The 21,741-nt window shown below is 41.7% G+C and overlaps 1 protein-coding gene across 2 annotated transcripts in view; it reads left to right on the forward strand.

The window, feature by feature from the left end:
• Positions 1-693: 693 nt before the first annotated feature.
• The window catches only part of LOC139373271 (inactive serine protease PAMR1-like), a 48,690-nt gene continuing 27,642 nt past the window's right edge, over positions 694-21,741 (forward strand). The window contains exons 1-3 of one of the 2 annotated variants that reach the window (XM_071113597.1): positions 694-949; positions 18,571-18,747; positions 20,782-20,907. In XM_071113597.1, the coding sequence (XP_070969698.1) occupies positions 787-949; positions 18,571-18,747; positions 20,782-20,907 (466 nt within the window). In that variant the 5' untranslated portion in view covers positions 694-786. The remainder of the gene's footprint in view (positions 950-18,570; positions 18,748-20,781; positions 20,908-21,741) is intronic. The other variant, XM_071113607.1, reaches the window with a different exon arrangement.

Raw genomic sequence — 21,741 nt, forward strand, 5'->3', positions numbered from 1 at the left:
TTCAATTAAAAATCATCATTTATAACCTTGTCAACATCTTGACTACATTTCCTATTCATTTTGAAACTAACTTCACATGTGTTTTCATGTAAAACAAGGACATTTCTAAGTGACCCCAAACCTTTGAACAGTAGTGTACATAGCTACCTCAATTTCTTCGTACCCGTTCACATCGACTCAGTGCTGGTACTCCCTGTATATAGATAGCCATGTTATTTTTGACTGATTATTGTTATTCACTGTGTATTTATTTTTGGAATAGGACCAGTAAGTAAGCATTTCACTGTTAGTCTACACGTGTTGTTTTATGAAGCATGTGACAAATAAAATGGTATTTTATTTTCCTGGACCAGACACCTTACACACCTTATTAATACACCTCTTAGAGTTAGTTCTCTTTCTGAAAAGAGAGTGTGTGTGTGTGTGTGTGTGTGTGTTTGTGTGTGTTTTTGTATACAGCTGAGTGAGAGGATAATGGGTTAAAACAGCCTGTGGTTAAATTCAAGAGCAGTGACATCGTCTGAAGAGAGGAGTGGGGCTGTTGGAAGCCCTTCCTGACTAGAGCTCCTTACCAAGCTGGGCTGTAACCTGAAGCAAAGGGGGGAGGGAGAGATAGAGAGAGAGAGAGGGTGGAAACGAGAGAGGGGGAAGAGACAAATTCAGAGAGTGAGGGAAGGAAAGAGAGAGGGAGGGAGAAAGAGAAAGCAACAGAGGGAGAGAGAAAGAGAAAGAGTGTGATGTCAAACCAGCTGAGCTCAGAAAGTAAACAGAGCTCCAGACTGCAGCATGCTTTCTGCGGTACGGGGACTGCAGCTGGGGGAAAGCCACGGGGGGACCCCTACGCTCCCTCACACAGGCACCCACCACTCCCCCGGGACCCGTGGATCTTCCCTCTTCATCACTCTCTTCATCCTCATCTCCCTGTACCAGGGGCTAGCATGGCCCTACGGTAAGAGCCCCTGCAAAATCAGATATGTCTCTCTCAGTCTCTCCACCCTTCCTCCTGTCTTTATCTCTCCTTCTCTTTTTCTCTTAAAGGGCAGAAAGGCTTTCAGAGTGCCTTGTGAAAGAAGAGCCATACAGTGAGATGTTAAGTAGAAGCTTTTGTAGAGGGAGGAAACAGAGTTTGTTGTTGGTTTGACTTAAAGAACCTGCTGTGGGATCCTGCTTTGGGATCCTGCATGAGTCAACCTCTTGGTGTTTTAACTTGTTATTGTCCACTTAAGAGTCATCACGCTCTTTCTTTCTTCACCCTTTACTTACCGTGCAACATGATTTCATATCTGCTGAGCACTTTAAATGATTTAATTTCAACTGACCATCTCTTATCTGAGATATGTGCTGGATCCCAAACAAAGCCACACATTCCTTGTAAATAGATGGAACAGTTCCGAGCCTGCTTATCATCCTGTTAAACATTTGGCAGTATGTGTCTATTGACAGAGTGTTGTGGATGAGGTCTGCTCAGAAGCATCCGTCTATTGGCCCTCGTGACCATTTGAACCGCTGCAGGGTGTGTATGATATTGGACTGAATAATGCAGTCTCTGCTGATGTGTCTACCATACTGTGTCTCTCATAACTTTCCAGTGAACTACACAGAGACTTACTAACTATAACTAACACCTCCAGGTGTTATGGCAGTACAATAAAGCCTAATGTAAAACGTTTTACGAGGTAGACTACAACCGTTTTAAACACTTGTAACGAAGATACCTCCCTTCGGCGATGAGAGATGTGCCAGAGTTTACTACTTACCTGAGAATAAACAGCAATTACAGCAGTGAGACTGACTCAGGCTATTAATGTACCAGTTGCTTCAAATTCATTATACAATCAGTTGATGAAGGATGAAATCGGTTGAGCAAAACAGCAATCACTATGGAACTGTGCCTAGAGGGAAGGTTGTGGGTTTGATGGGTTTTCTTAAAGAGCTTAAGTGATTACACACTGGAGCCAAGTACTTGGCATGAGGGCAGTGCAAAAGAGGAAACGTAAGAGAGAGAGAGACAAAGAGAGAGACAAAGAGAGACGGGGGGGGGGGGGGGGGGGCAGGAGAGAGATTTAAAAACAAAGACAGACAGATAAATCTTGTGAGAATCCTTAACTCTGAGGCTCAAGCTGAGTTCAGTCAGCAACAGGCTGCAGGCTGCCTGGACATTCTTTCCTGTTGAATGTGGGGTTCTCCCTCCACTGTGCTTCCAAAGGACCTCTGTGCTTCTTACAAATTTCCTACTCTCTAGTCAGTCAATGATGTCTCCTCACAGCTTATTTGGCTAAGAATCCCCAGGAGGCTGGTTTAGGCTAATGGGTATTTAGCAGTCGTAAATAGAGACCACGGTCACTGGCAGATAGAAGAGAGGGAGAGGGGAGAGGGATAAAAGGAGAAAGAAGAGGGGAGAATTAAGAGGGAATAGGGGAGAGAAAAAAAGGGGAAAGGATGAGGGGAAAGGGCAAAGTGGAGGTGGGAGAGGTGAGAGGAGAAGAGTGTTACGTTGGCATAAATAGGTCGGGAGAGTGCATAATAGTTTTTTTTATTAAACCCAAATTACAGCGTGCCGTGTAAAGGCACGGGGATGAAGACCAAACAAACACATGACAAAACCCAGGGTAGAAACCCAAAACAAAAGAGCGAGGAGTACCTCGAATAAATAGCACATGCGCACAATGATTAACACACAGGACGAGATCCGTAATCATCTGTGCAATTCACAATGGCACGAAAGCCAAAACACACAGCACAGGTACTCATACGCACCATGGACATTGTAACAATAATCGACCACACAATGGAAACCAAAGGGCACACTTATACAAGTACTAATCAGTGGGAATAGGGGACAGGTGTGCGTAATGAAAGTTCTGGAGGGATCCGTGACAAAGAGAGAGTGACAGGGGAAGGGTATGGAGAGTCGGCCATTGATGAGCAAATGTTGGCGAAATTGAGCGTTTGGAAAATTGAATATCATATTGTCTGAAAGAGTTCAGTTCAAGTCTCAAGTTAACAGACCAAATGTATAAAACAAATGTGCAAATTTCAGGCTCCTGTTTGACCTAGATTTCAGTAAAACTTTTTTACACACGATATACAATTTAACAAAAGTTTATAATAGAGAAACGGGTGTATGTACTGAAATGGGCTTGTGGTTTCTTATCAGACAGATGTTTACTTAAAAGCATTGCAGAGGTTGTCCATGGAGACCATTATTTGGGATCAGGATCCATTTGTGTGAACAGAGCTACAGTATCCCCAACACACTCCATCCCACATACTGTACACCACACAGGAGGTTGGTGGCACCTTAATTGGGGAGGATGGACTTGTGGTAATGACTGGAGCGGAATGAGTTGAATGGCATCAAATTCATGGTTTGATACCATTCTATTTCCTCCGTTCCAGCCATTATAATGAGCTGTCCTCCCCTCAGCAGCCTCCACTGGTACACCACAACCCCCAGAGGAGTTTCCTGTTCCACGGCCGCTAAATCGCTCAGACCTAAAAATATTAGACATCTGCAGCCAGGGAGCACAGAGAGTCAGCATGCACACAAAAGTGCACACACGAACACACTACAGCTATTCTGCTCTGCGTACGGGGACAATTTCTTTGGTAGCAGATGCAATGTGTCATCTTATTGATAGTCAATGTTTCCTGACGCAACTGTTTCTTTCATTTACAACCCAGAGAAAGAGCCTGACACAACAGTGGCGAGGCCACAAGACACACAGCTCCTGAATCACAACACTTCCTGTGACATAAACACATGTAGCCATCAACAAGCGGCAACAGAGAAAAATGTCGATTTTTAACAGCTATGACAGAGCCCTGAATGCAGACGGCATTAATCTCTGATACGACGTTAACTCACTGCTCAGCAATGCTCAGCGCATCAGTTATCTCGCTCGCCCATACGCATGAACACACGCATTAACACATGCATGAACACACGCATGCCCGCGCACTAGCTCTCTGTGGTTTCTGACTCTATTGTGATCTTAATGGTCCTCAGTTGGGGTAGCAGGCTTTATTTAAAGAGGCAGTCTACGGTATTGTGCCATTTTTAGAGCAGAGGACAGGGAATCGTTTTTTGGGGGGTGTGGGGGGGTGAGTACAGTACTCACAGCTGTGCCTCAAAGCATTTGGATGTGAAATCAGAGATGAAAGGAATGAAAAGAAGTGTGTGGACTTTTTATACACAACAAATAAAAGAGACTGTAGAGCAACCTTCAGCTTGACCCAAAAATATACATTTATAGGGGGACTGCCATGAGTTGATATGAGTTGGCATGCTGCCAGGGCTGGAGTGCAAGCTGGTTTATGGTCAATATTAGGATTTTGGCCAACAAAATTCTGCACAATAGGCATATTTTGTGTATCAGTCAGAGCAGCTACATATTGGAAGTGGTGTATCAGTCAGAGCAGCTACATATTGGAAGTTGTGTATCAGTCAGAGCAGCTACATATTGGAAGTGGTGTATCAGTCAGAGCAGCTACATATTGGAAGTGGTTTATAGTCAGAGCAGCTACGTATTGGAAGTGGTGTATCAGTCAGAGCAGCTACATATTGGAAGTGGTGTATCAGTCAGAGCAGCTACATATTGGAAGTGGTGTATCAGTCAGAGCAGCTACATATTGGAAGTGGTGTATCAGTCAGAGCAGCTACATATTGGAAGTGGTGTATCAGTCAGAGCAGCTACATATTGGAAGTGGTGTATCAGTCAGAGCAGCTACATATTGGAAGTGGTGTATCAGTCAGAGCAGCTACATATTGGAAGTGGTGTATCAGTCAGAGCAGCTACGTATTGGAAGTGGTATATCAGTCCATATGGTTTGTCCTTTATATGCTGCTTGTGTTTGTCTGATAGTGTATGACCTTTCTGAAGGTCTTATTACTGTGTGAGCCATGTGGCATTGAGGGGGCAGTAAGGCAGCAGGGTAGCAGGGCAATAGGACAGGGCTCAGATACAGACATATGAGCATCTTTGTAGGAGGACTGTCTGAATGTATGTTCTGCTCCCAAAAACAATGATGTCAGCATCTGGATCCACATCAAAGCCGGATGGCACATGTTAACAACCTTACAACCTGTGTCTAAACCAAGCAATGGGATGGGGTGGGGGATGGTGTTTTAAAGGGGGAAATGGGGTCTCCTCTCCCCACCATCCACCAGGTGACAGGGTTTCTTTGAAGAGGCTCAGATTATTGCTTTTTTGGTTTCCCTGGCTCCTTGACATTCTTGTCGGAGCATATCTCCCACAACATCTGGGATGGAAAAAACAGATACCAATTACATAAGGCAAGAGTAGCCACACAAACAGCACAGAGATCTGCATGCCTAGCCAAAAGCCTGGAAAAATAACTTACCGGGGAGTTTTCTATTTGTTGGTGTGTTTTTCTGTTTTCTGTTCTAAGCTGTGAGCAGTTAGCACAATTGCGTAGCGCTAGCAGAGCTGTTCACAAGCAACCCAATCAGAAATAGTCTGTAGGCTATGTGAGGAAAGAGAGAAATACAATATCACAAAACATGCAAGCATTTATTTCTTAATCAAGCTTCTTGTGTGGTAAGGGGTTGTGTAAGACTATCAGTGCCCTGGGCAGGAGAGATTGAGGCATGCACAATCCATATCAGGTTGTTACAATGCACCGGTGTGGTTGTGGGCAGATCTGCATAGTATTTGCATACAGATAATGGCCTCATACTGTGATTGCCTGTGCACATAGAAAGGGAGCCAAAGAGACTATACAAGATTATGCAAACACAAACATGAAACCTGTGCCTTCAGTTCAAAAGAGGGCAAACAAGGTAAGATTGACACATTAAAAGCCCAGACAGACAGTCTCAGGTTCAATATGTAATGCCTAAAGAAAAGAGGCAGGAGAGAAAGGAGTATAGTAAAGGATTTGGTAAGTCTGTGCTATTTCCCTCACACTCTCACAATTATGTTGTCAGGCTTGGCAATTGCAGAAAACAACTTAAAGATAATTAGTAACAAAAATGCATGCCATAGGAAATTCGCACATATTTTTGCAGGGGTGAAAGTAGATCTAATTTCTTCCCGGTACGAGGACCTCCTAAGTGTACGAAACATTTTTATAGGCCTAATCATAGAATTAGGCTATATAGAACCCTATTAATTAATTATGAACTCTGTGGACCTTAAAGTAAAGATTTGTATTAGACTATGTTTTAAAACTTCTTAAGCCCTCGACAACATCCGCTGAAATGGCAGAGCACGGAATTCAAAAATGTTTTGTCTAAATATTTAACTTTCATACATTCACAAGTGCAATACACCAAATTAAAGCTTAAAACCTCTTAAGTCTACCCCCTCCTTTTTCGAACATTCTGTTAAAAATCGCGCAACTTTTCAGTGTCCTGCTACTCATGCCAGGAATATAGTATATGCATATGATTAGTATGTGTAGATAGAAAACACTCTGAAGTTTCTAAAACTGGTTAGATCACGGCTGTGACTATAACAGATCGTGTGTTTCATTGAAAAGCGCAAGAAAAACTGCTCTCTGAAAGCTAAAAATTATTTCCATGCGTCACTTTCATTAGTTGTTAAAAGGGCACAAAATTAATTATCGACCTGCATGCAATTCCTACAGATTCCACACGATGTCGCCATTGTCGTCATTTTCAAGGGACTTTTTTCTTGGTAAATCCAACTAACTGGATTCCATTTCTTCCGGTCTCCACCAGGATGTTTTGAATGTGCACATTGGCAGCCATTGATTTGAAAACGAGGAGCTATTGAATATACATCGCCCTGTAATCATTTTGATAGATTATAAACGTTTACTAATACCTAAAGTTGGATTACAAAAGTATTTCGAAGTGTTTTGTGAAAGTTTATCGTCGACTTTTTTAATTTAAAAAAATGACGCAGCGTTTAAAAACGATGTTTTTTTCTGAATGACACAGCTTCCATAGAAAGCTATTTTGGGTATATATGGACCGATTTAAACGAAAAAAAGACCCAATAGTGATGTTTATGGGGCATATAGGAGTGCCAAGAAAGAAGCTTGTCAAAGGTAATGAATGTTTTATATTTTATTTCTGCGTTTTGTGTAGCGCCGGCTAAGCTATATCTTTGTTTACATCGCATTCAGGAATTTTGGGGTGTTGCATGCTATCAGATAATAGCTTCTCATGCTTTCGCCGAAAAGCATTTTAAAAATCTGACTTGTTGGCTAGGTTCACAACGAGTGTAGCTTTAATTCAATACCCTGCATGTGAATTTTGATGAAGGTTTGAGTTTTAACGAGTACATTTAGCATTTAGCGTAGCGCATTTGCATTTCCAGGTGTCTACTTGAGACATCTGCGTCTCAAGTAGGAGCAAGAAGTTTTAACTTCTTGTTAATCTAGCCATCATGTCCGATTTCAAAAAGGCTTTACAGCGAAAGTACGCCATACGATTATGTTAGGTCATTGCCTTGTCACAAAAAAACATACAGCCAAAGAGAGGAGTCACAAAAAGCAGAAATAGAGATAAAATGAATCACTAACCTTTGATGATCTTCATCAGATGGCACACATAAGACTTTGTGTCACACAATACATGTATGTTTTGTTCGATAAAGTTCATATTTATATCCAAAAATCTACGTTTACATTGATGCGTTATGTTCAGTAAGGTTGTGCCTTGAAAACATCCCGGAGAATTTGCAGAGAGCCACATCAATTTACAGAAATACTTATCATAAACTTTGATAAAAGATTCAAGTGTTATGCATAGAATTATAGATATACTTCTCCTTAATGCAACCGCTGTGTCCGATTTCTAAAAAGCTTCACGGAAAAAGCACACCATTCAATAATCTGAGTACAGAGCTAAGCCACAAAAACAAGCCATACAGATGTACATGCCATGTTGTGGAGTCAGAAATAGCGTTATAAATATTCACTTACCTTTGATGATCTTCATCAGAATGCACTCCCAGGAATCCCAGTTCCACAAAATAAAATTGTTTTGTTCGATAAAGTTAATCTTTATGTCCAAATACCTCCTTTTTGTTAGCGCGTTTAGTTCACCAATCGAAATTCACGAGGCGCGGGCAAGTCCAGACAAAAGTCCAGACAAAAAGTCAAAAAACTTATATTACAGTTTGTAGAAACATGTCAAACGATGCATAGAATCAATCTTTAGGATGTTTTTATCGTAAATCTTCAATAATGTTTCAACCGGACAATTCTTTTTTCTTTAGACATGAAAAGGAACGCAGCTCGCTCTCACGGCCGCACGCGTGACTTAGCTCATGGCATTCTGCCAGACACCTGGTTCAAACAGCTCTTATTCGCTCCCCCTTCATAGTAAAAGCCTGAAAGAAGGTTATAAAGACTGTTGACATCTAGTGGAAGGCTTAGGAAGTGCAATATGACCCCATTTACACTGTATATTGGATGGGCAAAGACTTGAAAAACTACAAACCTTAGATTTCCCACTTCCTGGTTGGATTTTTCTCAGGTTTTTGTCTGCCATATGAGTTCTGTTATACTCACAGACATCATCCAAACAGTTTTAGAAACTTCAGCATGTTTTCTATCCAAATCTACTAATAATATGCATATATTAGCTTCTGGGCCTGAGTAGCAGGCAGTTTACTCTGGGAACGCTTTTCATCCAAACGTGAAAATACTGCCCCCTATCCCAAACAGGTTTTAATGTGTCATAAACACAACCATTCATGAGGTTCTCATCTGATTGTCAAAGAATTCCTTCAAATGGCTCATGTAGGATACCCGTGCACAGAGGTGTGTTCAAAATATAGTTGAAATCTTTTAAAAATTATTATTTATAATGACAGCCTAGGAACAGTTGGTTAACTGCCTTGTTCAGTGGCAGAACAACATATTTTTACCTTGTCTGCATGGGAAATCGATCTAGCAATCTTTCAGTTACTGGCCCAACACTCTAACCACTAGGCTACCTGCTGCCCCAAATTTAAAGCTCATTTAGATGTTTTTGTGCTTATAAGTTGGTAGGCAATTTGTTAGTCAACTTGCCTATAATTAGATACATACAGTAGGCCTACAGTAGGCCTATAGTTTCTCTTCTGTCATTATTACTTGAAGCTAGTCTAGAATACTACGTAAATAAAGCCTTGCTCACCAGAATATTGCCATAAATCAATAGAATGATCAATGTATGTATTTTCTGTGGTTGAAAATGAAGTACTCTCAGCTTTTATGCCGCTGAAAGAAATTGCACATTTAGGCTACACAACACTTACTCCAGAGAGTGAATTTCACCATGAACATTCAGGGGCCTCTATTGAGACATGCAGTTTGTGACGTAGAAGTCCGTCACTGGCCGCGGGCAGCATTTGGTTCTTTAACGCACACACATATTCATCACTCCTCCCTGCGCCATTATACCATAAGTTAACAATGTGGGTCGACACACAATTTAACTTCTGTCTTGTTATATGCATTTCACACTTGTCAATGTTCATATTTGAGAGATACAATAATTATTATACTTATCAATGTTGTGGATGGGCGCATTGTTTGTTTGTTCTGTTCCTCTCTCTCCATCTCTGTAGCTTCCGGGTATGCTGGAAAAGGACCCGAGCTAAGGGAATTGGGTTGGCTTTATAGTGCCTGTCCCAAATGGCTCACTAATGCATATGGGCATATTGAAAGATATTGTCAGTAGTGATGTAATGTTGTAAATGTTATGTTGTGATATTGTTTAAAACCGTGTTGCAATGTATATCCTTTAGTATGTTTAGTTCATGGAAAATGTAGGTTTGTATTGTTAATTGATTAATTAATTAGGGTTAATTGTTCTGAGGGGAGGGGCTAGCCCTATAAAAGGAGCCTCTCTCCAGTCTCTAAGGGGGATTTTTTGGATTGAGCTGTGGATGGGGCAGCATTGTTTTTAAGCTGTCCCATACGGTAGACGTTGATGGCAGTACTGTTGTTTTCTGTTCCGGAATCACTTGTAAATAAACACCTTTGCACAGAAGAACTTTTGCGGTTCCGCCATCTTTTTTATTTTTATAGAGGTTAGGTTATCCAGTTTAGCCATCTGGCCTACTCTACGTGAATGCTGGAATTATGTTGGAGTGGACCAACATGCACAAGTTAGCCACATTTTTAAAGTGATTTGTTTGACAAATAGATGAAAATATAGGCCAATAAAAAAAACATGTTGGAACGTTTTCACAGTGGTAAAAAAAAAAGGTTTGCTCGCTATACTTTCAATGCATTTTTCAGAAAAACGTGGGTAAATGGCGTTTACTTGCATTTACCCTCCACTAGGCCTACACCACTACAGGTAGCCTACCCTCTCAGCCGAGGAAAGTTTACACACATGAACACACGCAGAACAGGCAGAACAGGTGGCGTACTGGTCAAGAACTATAGGAAACGTGTGATCTCTGTAATTGCAAACAAAGGTTTCTGTACCTGCTTTTCTGATTTATCAAATACTTATGTCATGCAATAAAATGCACATTAATTACTTAAAAATCATACAATGTGATTTTCTGGATTTTTGTTTTAGATTCCGTCTCTCACAGTTGAAGTGTACCTATGATAAATATTACAGACCTCTACATGCTTTGTAAGTAGGAAAACCTGCAAAATCGGCAGTGTATCAAATACTTGTTCTCCCCACTATACATATGTTGGTCACAAAAGGTAGGGGTGTGGATCAGAACCAGTCAGCATCTGGTGTGACCACTCATTTCCTTCGCATAGAGTCGATCAGGCTCTTGATTGTGGCCTGTGGAATGTTGTACCACGCCTCTTCAATGGCTGTGCGAAGTTGCAGGATATTGGCAGAAACTGGAACACGCTATTATACAAGTCAATCCAGTGAAAAGCAAAATCAAATCAAGCTTTATTTATACAGCACATTTCAGACTTCGAATGCAACTCCATGTGCTTTTTACAGGAAAAAATTCATTAAAAACTATGAAAATAATAGCTGAAATATTTACTACACAACAAACTTAACATAAAAAAAACTAAAGAATGACAAAAGAACTTAACAAATAAAAAGCATCCTAAGGAAAGCAAAGCAAAAAAGATGTGTTTTAAGATCTCTTTTAAATGTGTCCACATTTTCAGCCCCCCTCAGGGTCTCTGGCAGGCTATTGCAGAGGCTGGGGACATAATTACTAAAGGCTGCCTCTCCATGCCCCTTGGTTCTTTGGGATAGTTAATAGGCCAGTGCCAGAGGACCTGAGGGACCTACTTGCTATATAACTTAAAAGCATGTCTGACATATTGGGGTGCCCAATCGTGTATGGAAAAAACAATAGAACATATTAAAATGAATTCTAAAACTTACAGACAGCCAGAGTGCAGAGACCTTAAAACTAGTGTAACGTGTGCTCTCCATCTGGTCTTGGTCAGTACCCATGCTGCAGCATTCTGTATGTTTTGCAGTTGACCAATGTCTTCCCAACAGTGCTCAATTGGTGACATGTATGACGAGTATGCAGGCCATGGAAGAACTGTAACATGTTCAGCTTCCATCAATTGTGTACAGATTCTTGCGACATGGGTTTGTGCATTATCATGCTGAAACATGAGTTGATGGCAGCAGATGAATGGCACAACAATGGGCCTCAGGATCTCATCACAGCATCTCTGTGCATTAAAATTGGCATTGATAAAATGCAATTGTGTTTGTTGTCCATAGCTTATGCCTGCCCATACCGTAACCCCACTGCCACCATTGACATCAGCAAACCACTCACCCACACGACTCCATAGACACTGTCTGCCATCTGCCTGGTACAGTTGAAACCATGATTAATCTGTGAAGAGCACATTTCTCCAGTGTGCCAGTGGCCATCGAAGGTGAGCATTTGCCCACTGAAGTCAGTTACGACGCTGAACTGTAGTCACGTCAAGACCCTGGTGAGAATGACAAGCACGCAGATGAGACGCTTTCTCAGTTTGTGCAGAAATACTTTGCTTGTGCAAACCCACAGATTCATCCGCTGTCCAGGTGTGCTGGTCTCAGACGATCCCACAGGTGAACAAGTCCGGATGTGGATGTCCTGAGCTGGCATGGCTACACATAGTCTGAGGTTGTGAGGCCAGTTGGACTTGCTGCCGAATCTATAAAATTAAGTTGGAGGCGGCTTATGGTAGAGAAATGAACAGTATATTTTCTGCAGTCAGAATACCATTTGTACGATCCCTCAAAACTTGAGACATCTGTACATTTATTTATTCGTTATTTTACCAGGTAAGTTGACTGAGAACAAGTTCTCATTTGCAGCAACAACCTGGGGAATAGTTACAGGGGAGAGGAGGGGGATGAATGAGCCAATTGTAAACTGGGGATTATTAGGTGACCGTGATGGTTTGAGGGCCAGATTGGGAATTTAGCCAGGACACCAGGGTTAACACCCCTACTCTTACGATAAGTGCCATCGGATCTTTAATGACCTCAGAGAGTCAGGACACCCGTGTAACGTCCCCCTACACATGGCAGTGTCCCCAATTGAATATTTTTTTAGACCAGAGGAAAGAGTGCCTCCTACTGGCCCTCCAACACCCCTTCCAGCAACATCTGGTCTCCCATCCAGGAACTGACCAGTACCAACCCTGCTTAGCTTCAGAAGCAAGCCAGCAGTGGTATGCAGGGTGGTATGCTGCTGGCATTGTGTTGTGTGCCAAACTGCACATTTTATAGTGGCCTTTCATTATCCCCAGCACAAAGTGCACCTGTGTAATGATCATGCTGTTTAATCAGCTTCTTGATATGCCACACCTGTGAGGTGGATGGATTATCTTGGCAAAAGAGAAATGCTCACTAACAGATGTTGACAAATTAGAGATAAATACTTTTTTTGTGCATATGGGATTATTTCTGTGATCTTTTATTTCAGATCATGAAATATGGGACCAACTCTTTACATCTTTCTATTATATTTTTGTTCAGTGTACTTCGGGCCATAGATGACACAGAGAGCACCAGTATCCGTGCTCCAAAATGAAAAACAAAACAATGAGCTCTCTAAACAGTTGACTGACTGTCACGACTTCCGCAGAGGTCGGTTCTTCTCATTGTCCGTGTGGCGTACGGCGGTCGACATCACCAGTCTTCTAGCCTTCACTGATCCACCTTTCATTTTCCATTTGTTTTGTCTTGTTTTCCCGCACACCTGGTTTGCATTCCCTCATTACTCGTCTTGCATATAACCCTCTGTTTCCCCCCATGTCTGTGTGTGGAATTGTTATGTGTAAATGTATGTGTACTCCAGGCTGGTTTGAGCTGGGTTATTGTAACCCGTGTGTGTTTAGTTTTCTGAGTGCCGTGTTTTGCTCGCCTCAATAAAGGGCTCCGTTTTCTACGCATTTCTGCTCTCCTGCGCCTGACTTCCTTGCAGCCAGTTGCGCACTCTGTTACACTGACAAAAGCAAACAAATCAATGGATTAATCTTATGCATTGGAATAAAGGCATAGGCTATTTTTATCAAACACATGGCAAACAACTGTCGGAAATTAGTAATTGCAATGAAAATCTATGCTAAAGGAGCTCAGCTGAAGCCGAAATGCAGCACAACCGGGCTCCCGAGTTGCGCATTGTGTTCATTTCACTTGGAAGCTTTACTTTTCATATTTGGTGCACACACAAGAACGCACACACAAGAACACACACACAAGAACGCACACACAAGAACACACACACAAGAACACACACACAAGAACGCACACACACACAAGAACACACACACACACAAGAACACACACACACACACACACACACACACACACACACACAGTGAATTCACACCAGCCCTAATGTCTCCCCTTGTAAAACCCACAAAATTGTTAGGCTACTATCCAATGTATGCTCTTTGCAGGTGTTGAGCTTCATGCCTCACGGATATGTGTTTATAGGGCAGTAAGCCATATCTCTCTGCTTTGCATAATACCTGCTCTTCAGGCACATGCCAATGCACCAACCAGCAGATGTGCTGCCACTAAGGCCTGGCAAACAGTCATTAGTAGAGGAAGGGGTTGGGCTCCCCTCAGAGATATGTGTTGTGCATTCCTGCATGGTCCAGCACTGACAGAGAGAACTCTTTTAGTCACACTCTGAGAAAACACAACACATTTATCAGCAAAACTCTGTCTCAGTAAACACAGTCTGTCTCTTTACACAGTATAAACACAATATAAAGGAGATAGAGCAACTAGCTCTAGTTTCTCAAACAGCAAATTTCAAAATGGCTGCAAACGTCGAAGTGTTTAAGTTTAAATTTAGGCATTAACTATGACATCTTAAGGTTAAGCGTTAACTCCAAATGGTTAAGGTAAGGGTTAAGTTTTGGAATAGGCTTAAAATAAAAATCTCAAAAACAACATTCTATCACTCGATTCCAATTTGCAACCTTTGGAATCAGAGGCAGATGCTTATGCCCATCTACAACGCCCTACCAAAACCAAAACCTACTTGAAGGTAACAGCGCTCACTGTTGCCCCTAGAGGCCGGTTTCCACGTCATCTCCCGACGTCCTCAGACATGGATGGACGTCGAATACTAACTTGTATCACAGGTGATGTGGCTGGATAGAGACCAACAATTCACAAGTTCGGCTTCTCACCATCTAACTAACATATCAGAAGGGGTAGTAGTTGATGGAGCACTGTTAACTGTGGGACGTTTTATATATATATACACGTTCTATTCATTCGACGTTGCTACGCTGAACAAGTCTTTGGCATGTAGCTTGCTAGCAGAGATTCAATGATGATGAGAGACAAGAACTTCAATAAATAATTGAATACATATCCAATAGGCGTACATGGGCCGCACTACGCTGGTAAATGAATTAAGGAAATTCTGAGAGTTTACTGTTTCCATGGTGAATTATTTGTTTCATGTTCATTGTTGGGATAGCTATCCTACTGACATTTGTAAAATGATACTTTGCTGCACAGGTCATAAAGGCAGACAGGTAGGTTTATACAACCCACAACTGTTGTAAACCAAGCAGTAGCATGGAAAAATAATGTGTACAAGCTTTTTTCCCCAAGGAAGAGGAAGTTGATGAATTTCCTGCCTGGACTGCGGGACAGTGGAATTATGAGATTAATTGGTCTAATGACATGTCTGTAGACAATTAGAATATGACAAGTGTCACTGGTCAAAACGCATTTAATTTATACTCCGGAATGTCTGTAGACCGTCACTGCGATGATCTTCCTTGTCACACAGACATAAAAAAAGTATATTGTTGTGTTATCGAACAGCCACTGCAACCAGACCAAATCCTCCTGTGCAGGTGGCCTAATATTCTCAGATATAATTGTCCACTTTTATTTCATCACAGTGTGAGTTATTTTCAGGAAGCTCGACATAACCTTGTAAATAATGATGATGTTGTGGGTTTATTTTCCTCTAATAATTAATAAAAGTAGCTAAAGTTAAGACATTGTCAGCTATGCTCATTATTTGAAATGGCTAGCCAAGTAGCTAACTAGATGGACTGTTAACCAGCCTTAACACTTCATGGTACTTTGTGTCCAGGATCCAAACAACCCGTTTTATAATCTTGTGTAATCCACTATATTCTTTAATCATATCAACGAGGATGACTATTTGACAGTTTTTACCGCCCTAGCGTCTATACTGCTGTACATTGCTGTAGATCAGTGAGTGTAGCAGACGTGAGTCTGGGTGGAGTCCAGGTCCATAACCACGGGGGCTAGATTAGTCTACACAGACACTTAAAAGATGCCATAGAAATCACAGGCTCCAGTCACTGTCGCCTCCACCATGGATCCCCTCCAGACTGCTGCTGGTAGTGCACTTAGTACCAAGCTCTGCAGAATATGAGACAAGGACAAAGTAGACCTTCTATTGTAGTTCTTATAAAAGCCTAGGGTTCATTGTTGCTACCTTGCCGTCTAACCTAGATGCGTGAATAGAAAAAACGACTGGATACGTGAAAAGGTATTCAGCCACTGCTGGAGGATAAATGGAAGTTGGTCAAAACGGAATGCTGTAAGGCTGAGACGTGTTGGCTTAAACAAAATACACAAACAGGTCAGAGACAAATACATTTAACACGGTTATTATGTTCATTCTGTGGAATGTGGTCATTTATAGTGAGCATGCTTCTGATGCAGTCTGGTTAAATGTATGAGTTTATGGCCTGCAGTAACAATGCTGGTGAGGCAGGCTGAATGTGGAGCTTTCTCAAATATCCCTACATGCTCTTTAACCATTTATGCTGAAGTCTTAAATGCAGGGAGAGACAGGGAGAAAAGATAAGTTAAGAAGAGAGAGCAAGAGAGAAAGAGGGAGAGAGAGACAAGGTGTGACTATGGTGAGGGTCATGCGACCAGAGCTTGTGTAGAGTCTCTTGCGAACTCCATGCTTCTGCTCCTCGAAAACCTGGCCCAGGCAACCTCTCCCGTGGGTCACCCCCCCCTCTCATTTGTACTTCTCTTATGCTATCTCTCTCAGTTGCTCTCCCTGTCTCTGCCCCCCGTCCCTCCAAACGAGGCCATGCCGAGGAGGATGCTTGTGGTTTTAAGACTAGGAAATCCACAAAAATGTCAATATAAGTAGACACTATGAGTTACTCATTTTTAGTCAGGGAGAAGCAGACAACCGGTCAAATCTGAAGACATCATACAATACAGAAGAGACAAGTATGGATGAGAACAAGAGTACTAGGCCACATGTGTTTTGAACACATAAAACCATCTGGGGGTTATTGAAGGGGAGGGACAGGCTTGTTGAGCAAGGGGCTGGTGTTTACATGAGTAATAGCATCATACTGGAATTATACTGGAATCCTGAGGTCATAGACATTATGTTAATAATGCATGCCCTGTGTAGACTACGCCCTGTTTAGACATCCCTCCCTGTTCTCACTGAGTAGAACATATTGTTTTGTTGTTTTACATTTGCCGTAACCCTTCTTTTCAGGGTTACCACAGCAATAATACGTCAGCCAAAGAACAACGGATCCAAAACAAAGAGAATTGCAAAATCACTCATTGATTTTTCCAAACAAAGTATGAAAGCAGCGCCATTAACTGTCTTCACTTAGCACTGATAATACATTTGACCTGGCCTCTTATGTAATCCATTCTCAGAGTGATTAATATAGAATAGTATGCCATTCCTAAACTGTTCTTGGATGGCAGAGATTAGATTCTTAAGGAGAAGTGCAGATCTTCCCAGGAGTAGAATATAATTTATGAGTTCATTAATGTTACAGGGCCAGAGAGATGTGGGAACTGTTAGGAGTGATATCTAACGGCATTCCAGGACATCTGTACATCCTGTCCAGCTGACTGTCCTCAAACAGACTCTCACAGATGAATCAAAGCCTCAACACTAAGTCACATACTCTGCGTGTGTATTGGTGTGTGTGTATGTGTGGGCTAAAGCATAATAACATACTGCTGAGGTTGTTACCATGACAGACCTGCACAGCAACAGGACTTCGGGTCAAAAAGAGGAGCCAGAGAGCTTCTTAATAAATTGAACAGTTCAGGCCTCATTGCCTGAATTTACACCTCATATGAAAACTGGAAACATGTATGTTGAAGTCTTTAATCCAGGCTGCTGCTCCTCGAAACCCCGGCCAGGCGACCTCTCCCTCCTCATGTCCTGGTCCAAAAGCCTCTCTTGGGAGAGGTTGAGGCGTGGGTCCCCCCTATTGCCCTCTCATGTGTACTTCTACTTTTTCCACACACAGCACACGCTCTTGCACACACGCGGGCTTACTGAGCGGGCCCTAGTGGAGCCAGCAAGTTGTGTAAGGTGCGATTAGTTGAATAAGTCTGTGAGCTATTTTATCTTCATTTATAGGCTATTTGATAATGTATTTAGGGTGTATCGATCGACGGACAGCCTGTACAGGTCCTGACTGATGCACTCGTTTTTTATTTATTTTTAAACATAGTTAATCATTTAACATTTTAAATGTTTTTCTCTTTTGAGACTTTTGTGTGTTTAATGTTTACTGTTAATTTGTGATTGTTTATTTCACTTGATTTGGCAATGATAACATATGTTTCCAATGCCAATAAAACCTGAAGAGCGAGAGAGAGAGAGAGAGAGCAAGAGAGACAGAGAGCAAGAGAGAGAGAGAGAATTGTCTTACTAAATGAATGTTCCTCATCATTTCTGGGTAACAATGAAGTTTCTTACTGTGATTGTTTTCAATTAAAAGGTTTAGAAAAAAAATGTAATATCTTCTTAGCAAAGAGCAATTTCTCAAGCAATAATTTGCTAGGGCTGTCTGGGAGTGGTCTGAGTGTGGGGGGGGGGACTGAAAACTAGCTGTTATTACCAAATTAATGATGTCTGATGTAAAAGAAAATGACAAAACATACACAGATGAGCAGGCAGAGGAGGAAAATATGGATAGGATTTCCCCATTAAGTAAATTAATTTTGTAAATAGAACTCCGGATCCAGTCTTCTCCATCACCCTCACTTTAATAAATACCAGCTATAGGCTGCCAGGATAATGGAATAGTTCCAAAAACTCCAAGCTAATACTTTAAAGTATTTGAAAGTGTCTGACTTATGTATTTGACCCTGATGTACTGGTTGGTTCCCAGACTACAGGTACCTATATAACCAGTGTCCGGGCCCAGAGTGGAACGTCATGTGTCGGGGCTGCTGTGAGTACGACGTGATCCGCTGTAAGTGTCCCCTCCAAGGCACCCCCGTTGGCTACGCTGTGCCTTGCTGCCGCAACGCCCTCAACGAGTGTGACCCCTGCATCATCCACCCAGGTAAACATGTCCAACACACCACCATGCTGGCTCAAAACCTGGAATGTCTATCCATTTAGGTTTTTTTTATCTGGTAAACCCGTGGAGGACTGGTTGAATGCATTCCTGCATGCTGTGTACTCAATTATATTGACAACAACATGGTCAGATACATTATTCATTATTCATCATGAATTAATCATTAACATTTGGTTCATGCATGTGACCGACCAATACCTCATCAGCAGTGCTTAATTTGAGTTGGATACTGCCGGAACAAGATCCGGCACCTGTTCATTTTGGACTGTTTTATTCGGGAACCTAATTGGCCGGATCCGGTACCACTTGTGGCATGAAAAATTACTATCACTTTTTGCAATGTACAAGACCAAAGTTCAAGTTGTGGTGCCTCTTCGTTTGGGTTGAGCCGGCCCGGGTTTATGGTTTGCGAAACATTGCCTGCAACTCTCATCTCTCCAGCATGTTGCACTTCATCATTTATTTCCTTATATAATCAAAGCTGCGCGAAAGGTTCTGGAGGAACTGCAGCACCCCCTGTTAAATTCAAATACATTTGCCAAAGTTATAGAAGTATTGCTGTCTGTTCAGAATTGCTGTCTGTTCAGAATGAAATCATTCAGAATAGCCTACTACACCATGAGAATCACTGTAATTTAGCCACAGAGGATCAACATCTTCTTTTAAAAAATAGCCTTTGTCGGAAACATGCTGCAAATCTGTCAGTGAAAATACAGCACGCAGACAAAACAGGCCTTTCGCAATATTTCAAATACAGTCGAGGGAAATCACAGGTTGGAAAGCAATGACTTCTGCTAAAAAGAGAAGACAACTGGAAGGATACCGAAATATTTGATCAACTTCCAAATATTGTTTTACAAAAGATGCCAAAGGCTTTTGGCATGAGCGCATCAACAATTGCCAGTGAAACTGGAAAGTATTTTTAGGACTATAATTTCATCCTCATATTGTAGCCTACAATATAACGTCTCCACACACTTAGGCTTAGGCTATTGATGGATTCAAGACAAGGTCGTTTTTATTGATCTCAGATTCTGAGATTGTCAGTGCCATTTCCATCATTTGTGAAGTATTGAAAAAGATTCTGCCAAAGTCTAAAGTAAAATGACGTATGAAATGTGTTTTTAAAAGACCAACAATTTTTAATACAGCATAAATAACCTAAGTGAAAACGTATTGCTGAAAAAGCACAATGAGTAGATATAATATTTCACCACAAGTTGTTGCATGAATTATTGACCTATGGGAATATCCTAATACTTTCTCTTTATCAACATATATTCTTAATCTGCTTCATCTTCAAATCATATGTACTCCTCGGCCTGAACTATTGACCAGACACCCACACATTATTGACACATACACATGCACGCGCATCCCTTTCCACTCTGAGGATACTGTATGGAGGAGGAGACATGGTAAAGTCATGTGATGTTTACACTGATACCTGTTGGTGTTTACATGTCCTGCTGCTGCATCCCTGACACCCATATCCCTGACACCCATATCCCTGACACCCATATCCCTGACACCCATATCCCTGACACCCATATCCCTGACTCCCATATCCCTGACTCCCATATCCCTGACTCCCATATCCCTGACTCCCATATCCCTGACTCCCATATCCCTGACTCCCAGCCTGTCCTCAGGATGTCTGCACTGCAGAGCACCACAGAACCCCCAAAGTGAAAATACATCTGAAACTAAGTCCTTCTGGGGGTTTTCTGGACATTTCTATTTCAGGAAGAATACATGTGTTTTTGTTGTTTAGTTACCCTGGTACAGTAGATGATGAGCCTGATGAGTTTAGCAGGACTGAGCTAAAAAGCAAACAGTCACTGAGTGGAAAACAGTAGAGGTATGACCAAGACTGTGACTGAATGCATCACCCTTATGGTGAAGAGGTTTTAGATGTTTTAGTGTTCAATCAGCACTATATAACCTCTCACTCTTTGTCTCTTTCTCCTCACATTCACCCTCTTTCTTTTCTTTTCTCTCCTCTCTCTGTCTTAGGTTGCAGCATATTTGAGAACTGTAAGCGGTGTAACAATGGGACGTGGGGGCCCAGAGATGATTTCTTCGTCAAGGGGAAGTACTGTGCTGAGTGTCGACCCGGCTGGTCAGGCGGTGACTGCTTGAGTGAGTTCACTCCTTCTCCCATATACCTCTACCCACATTACCTCCCTGCATGGTTACGGGTAAAACTCACCCTTAACCACAGATCTAGGATCAGTTTACCGTATTCCCCCAGTTCAAACAAAAACCATTAGGGGGATTAAATAATATATGACCCTGTATCAAGTTTATAGGCAACTTCTACTAGCTTCCCTTCCATGCCTATAGGCATGGAACCTTCTACCTTCAACCCAGTTAAACTGAACAAAAATAGAAATGCAACATGCAACAATTTCTAAGATTGTACTGAATTATAGTTCATATAAAAACATCTGTCAATTGAAATACATTCATTAGGCCCTAATCTATGGATTTCATATGAATAGGAATACAGATACGAATTTGTTGTTCACAGATAATTAAAAAAGAGGTAGAGGTGTGGATCAGAAAAACAGTCAGGATCTGGTGTGACTTGGTCTGTGGTTGTGAGGCCGGTTGGACGTACTGCCAATTTCTCTAAAACAACATTGTAGGCTGCTTATGGTAGAGAAATGTACATTATATTCTCTGGCAACAGCTTTGGTGGACATTCCTGCAGTCAGCATGCCAATTTCACTCTCCCTCAAAACTTGTGACATCTGTAGCATTGTGTTGATCATTACACAAGGTTCACCTGTGTAACGATCATGCTGTTTAATCATCTTCTTGATATGCCACAACTGTCAGGTGGATGGATTATCTTGGCAAATGATAAATGCTCAATTAACATGGATGTAAACAAATGTGTGCACAAAATATTAGAAAAATAAGCTTTTTATGCGAATGGAAAATTTCTGTGACCTTCCACGTTGTGTTTAT

This window comes from Oncorhynchus clarkii, chromosome 2 (assembly GCF_045791955.1).
Source record: "Oncorhynchus clarkii lewisi isolate Uvic-CL-2024 chromosome 2, UVic_Ocla_1.0, whole genome shotgun sequence".
Classification (NCBI taxonomy): Eukaryota; Metazoa; Chordata; class Actinopteri; order Salmoniformes; family Salmonidae; genus Oncorhynchus; species Oncorhynchus clarkii.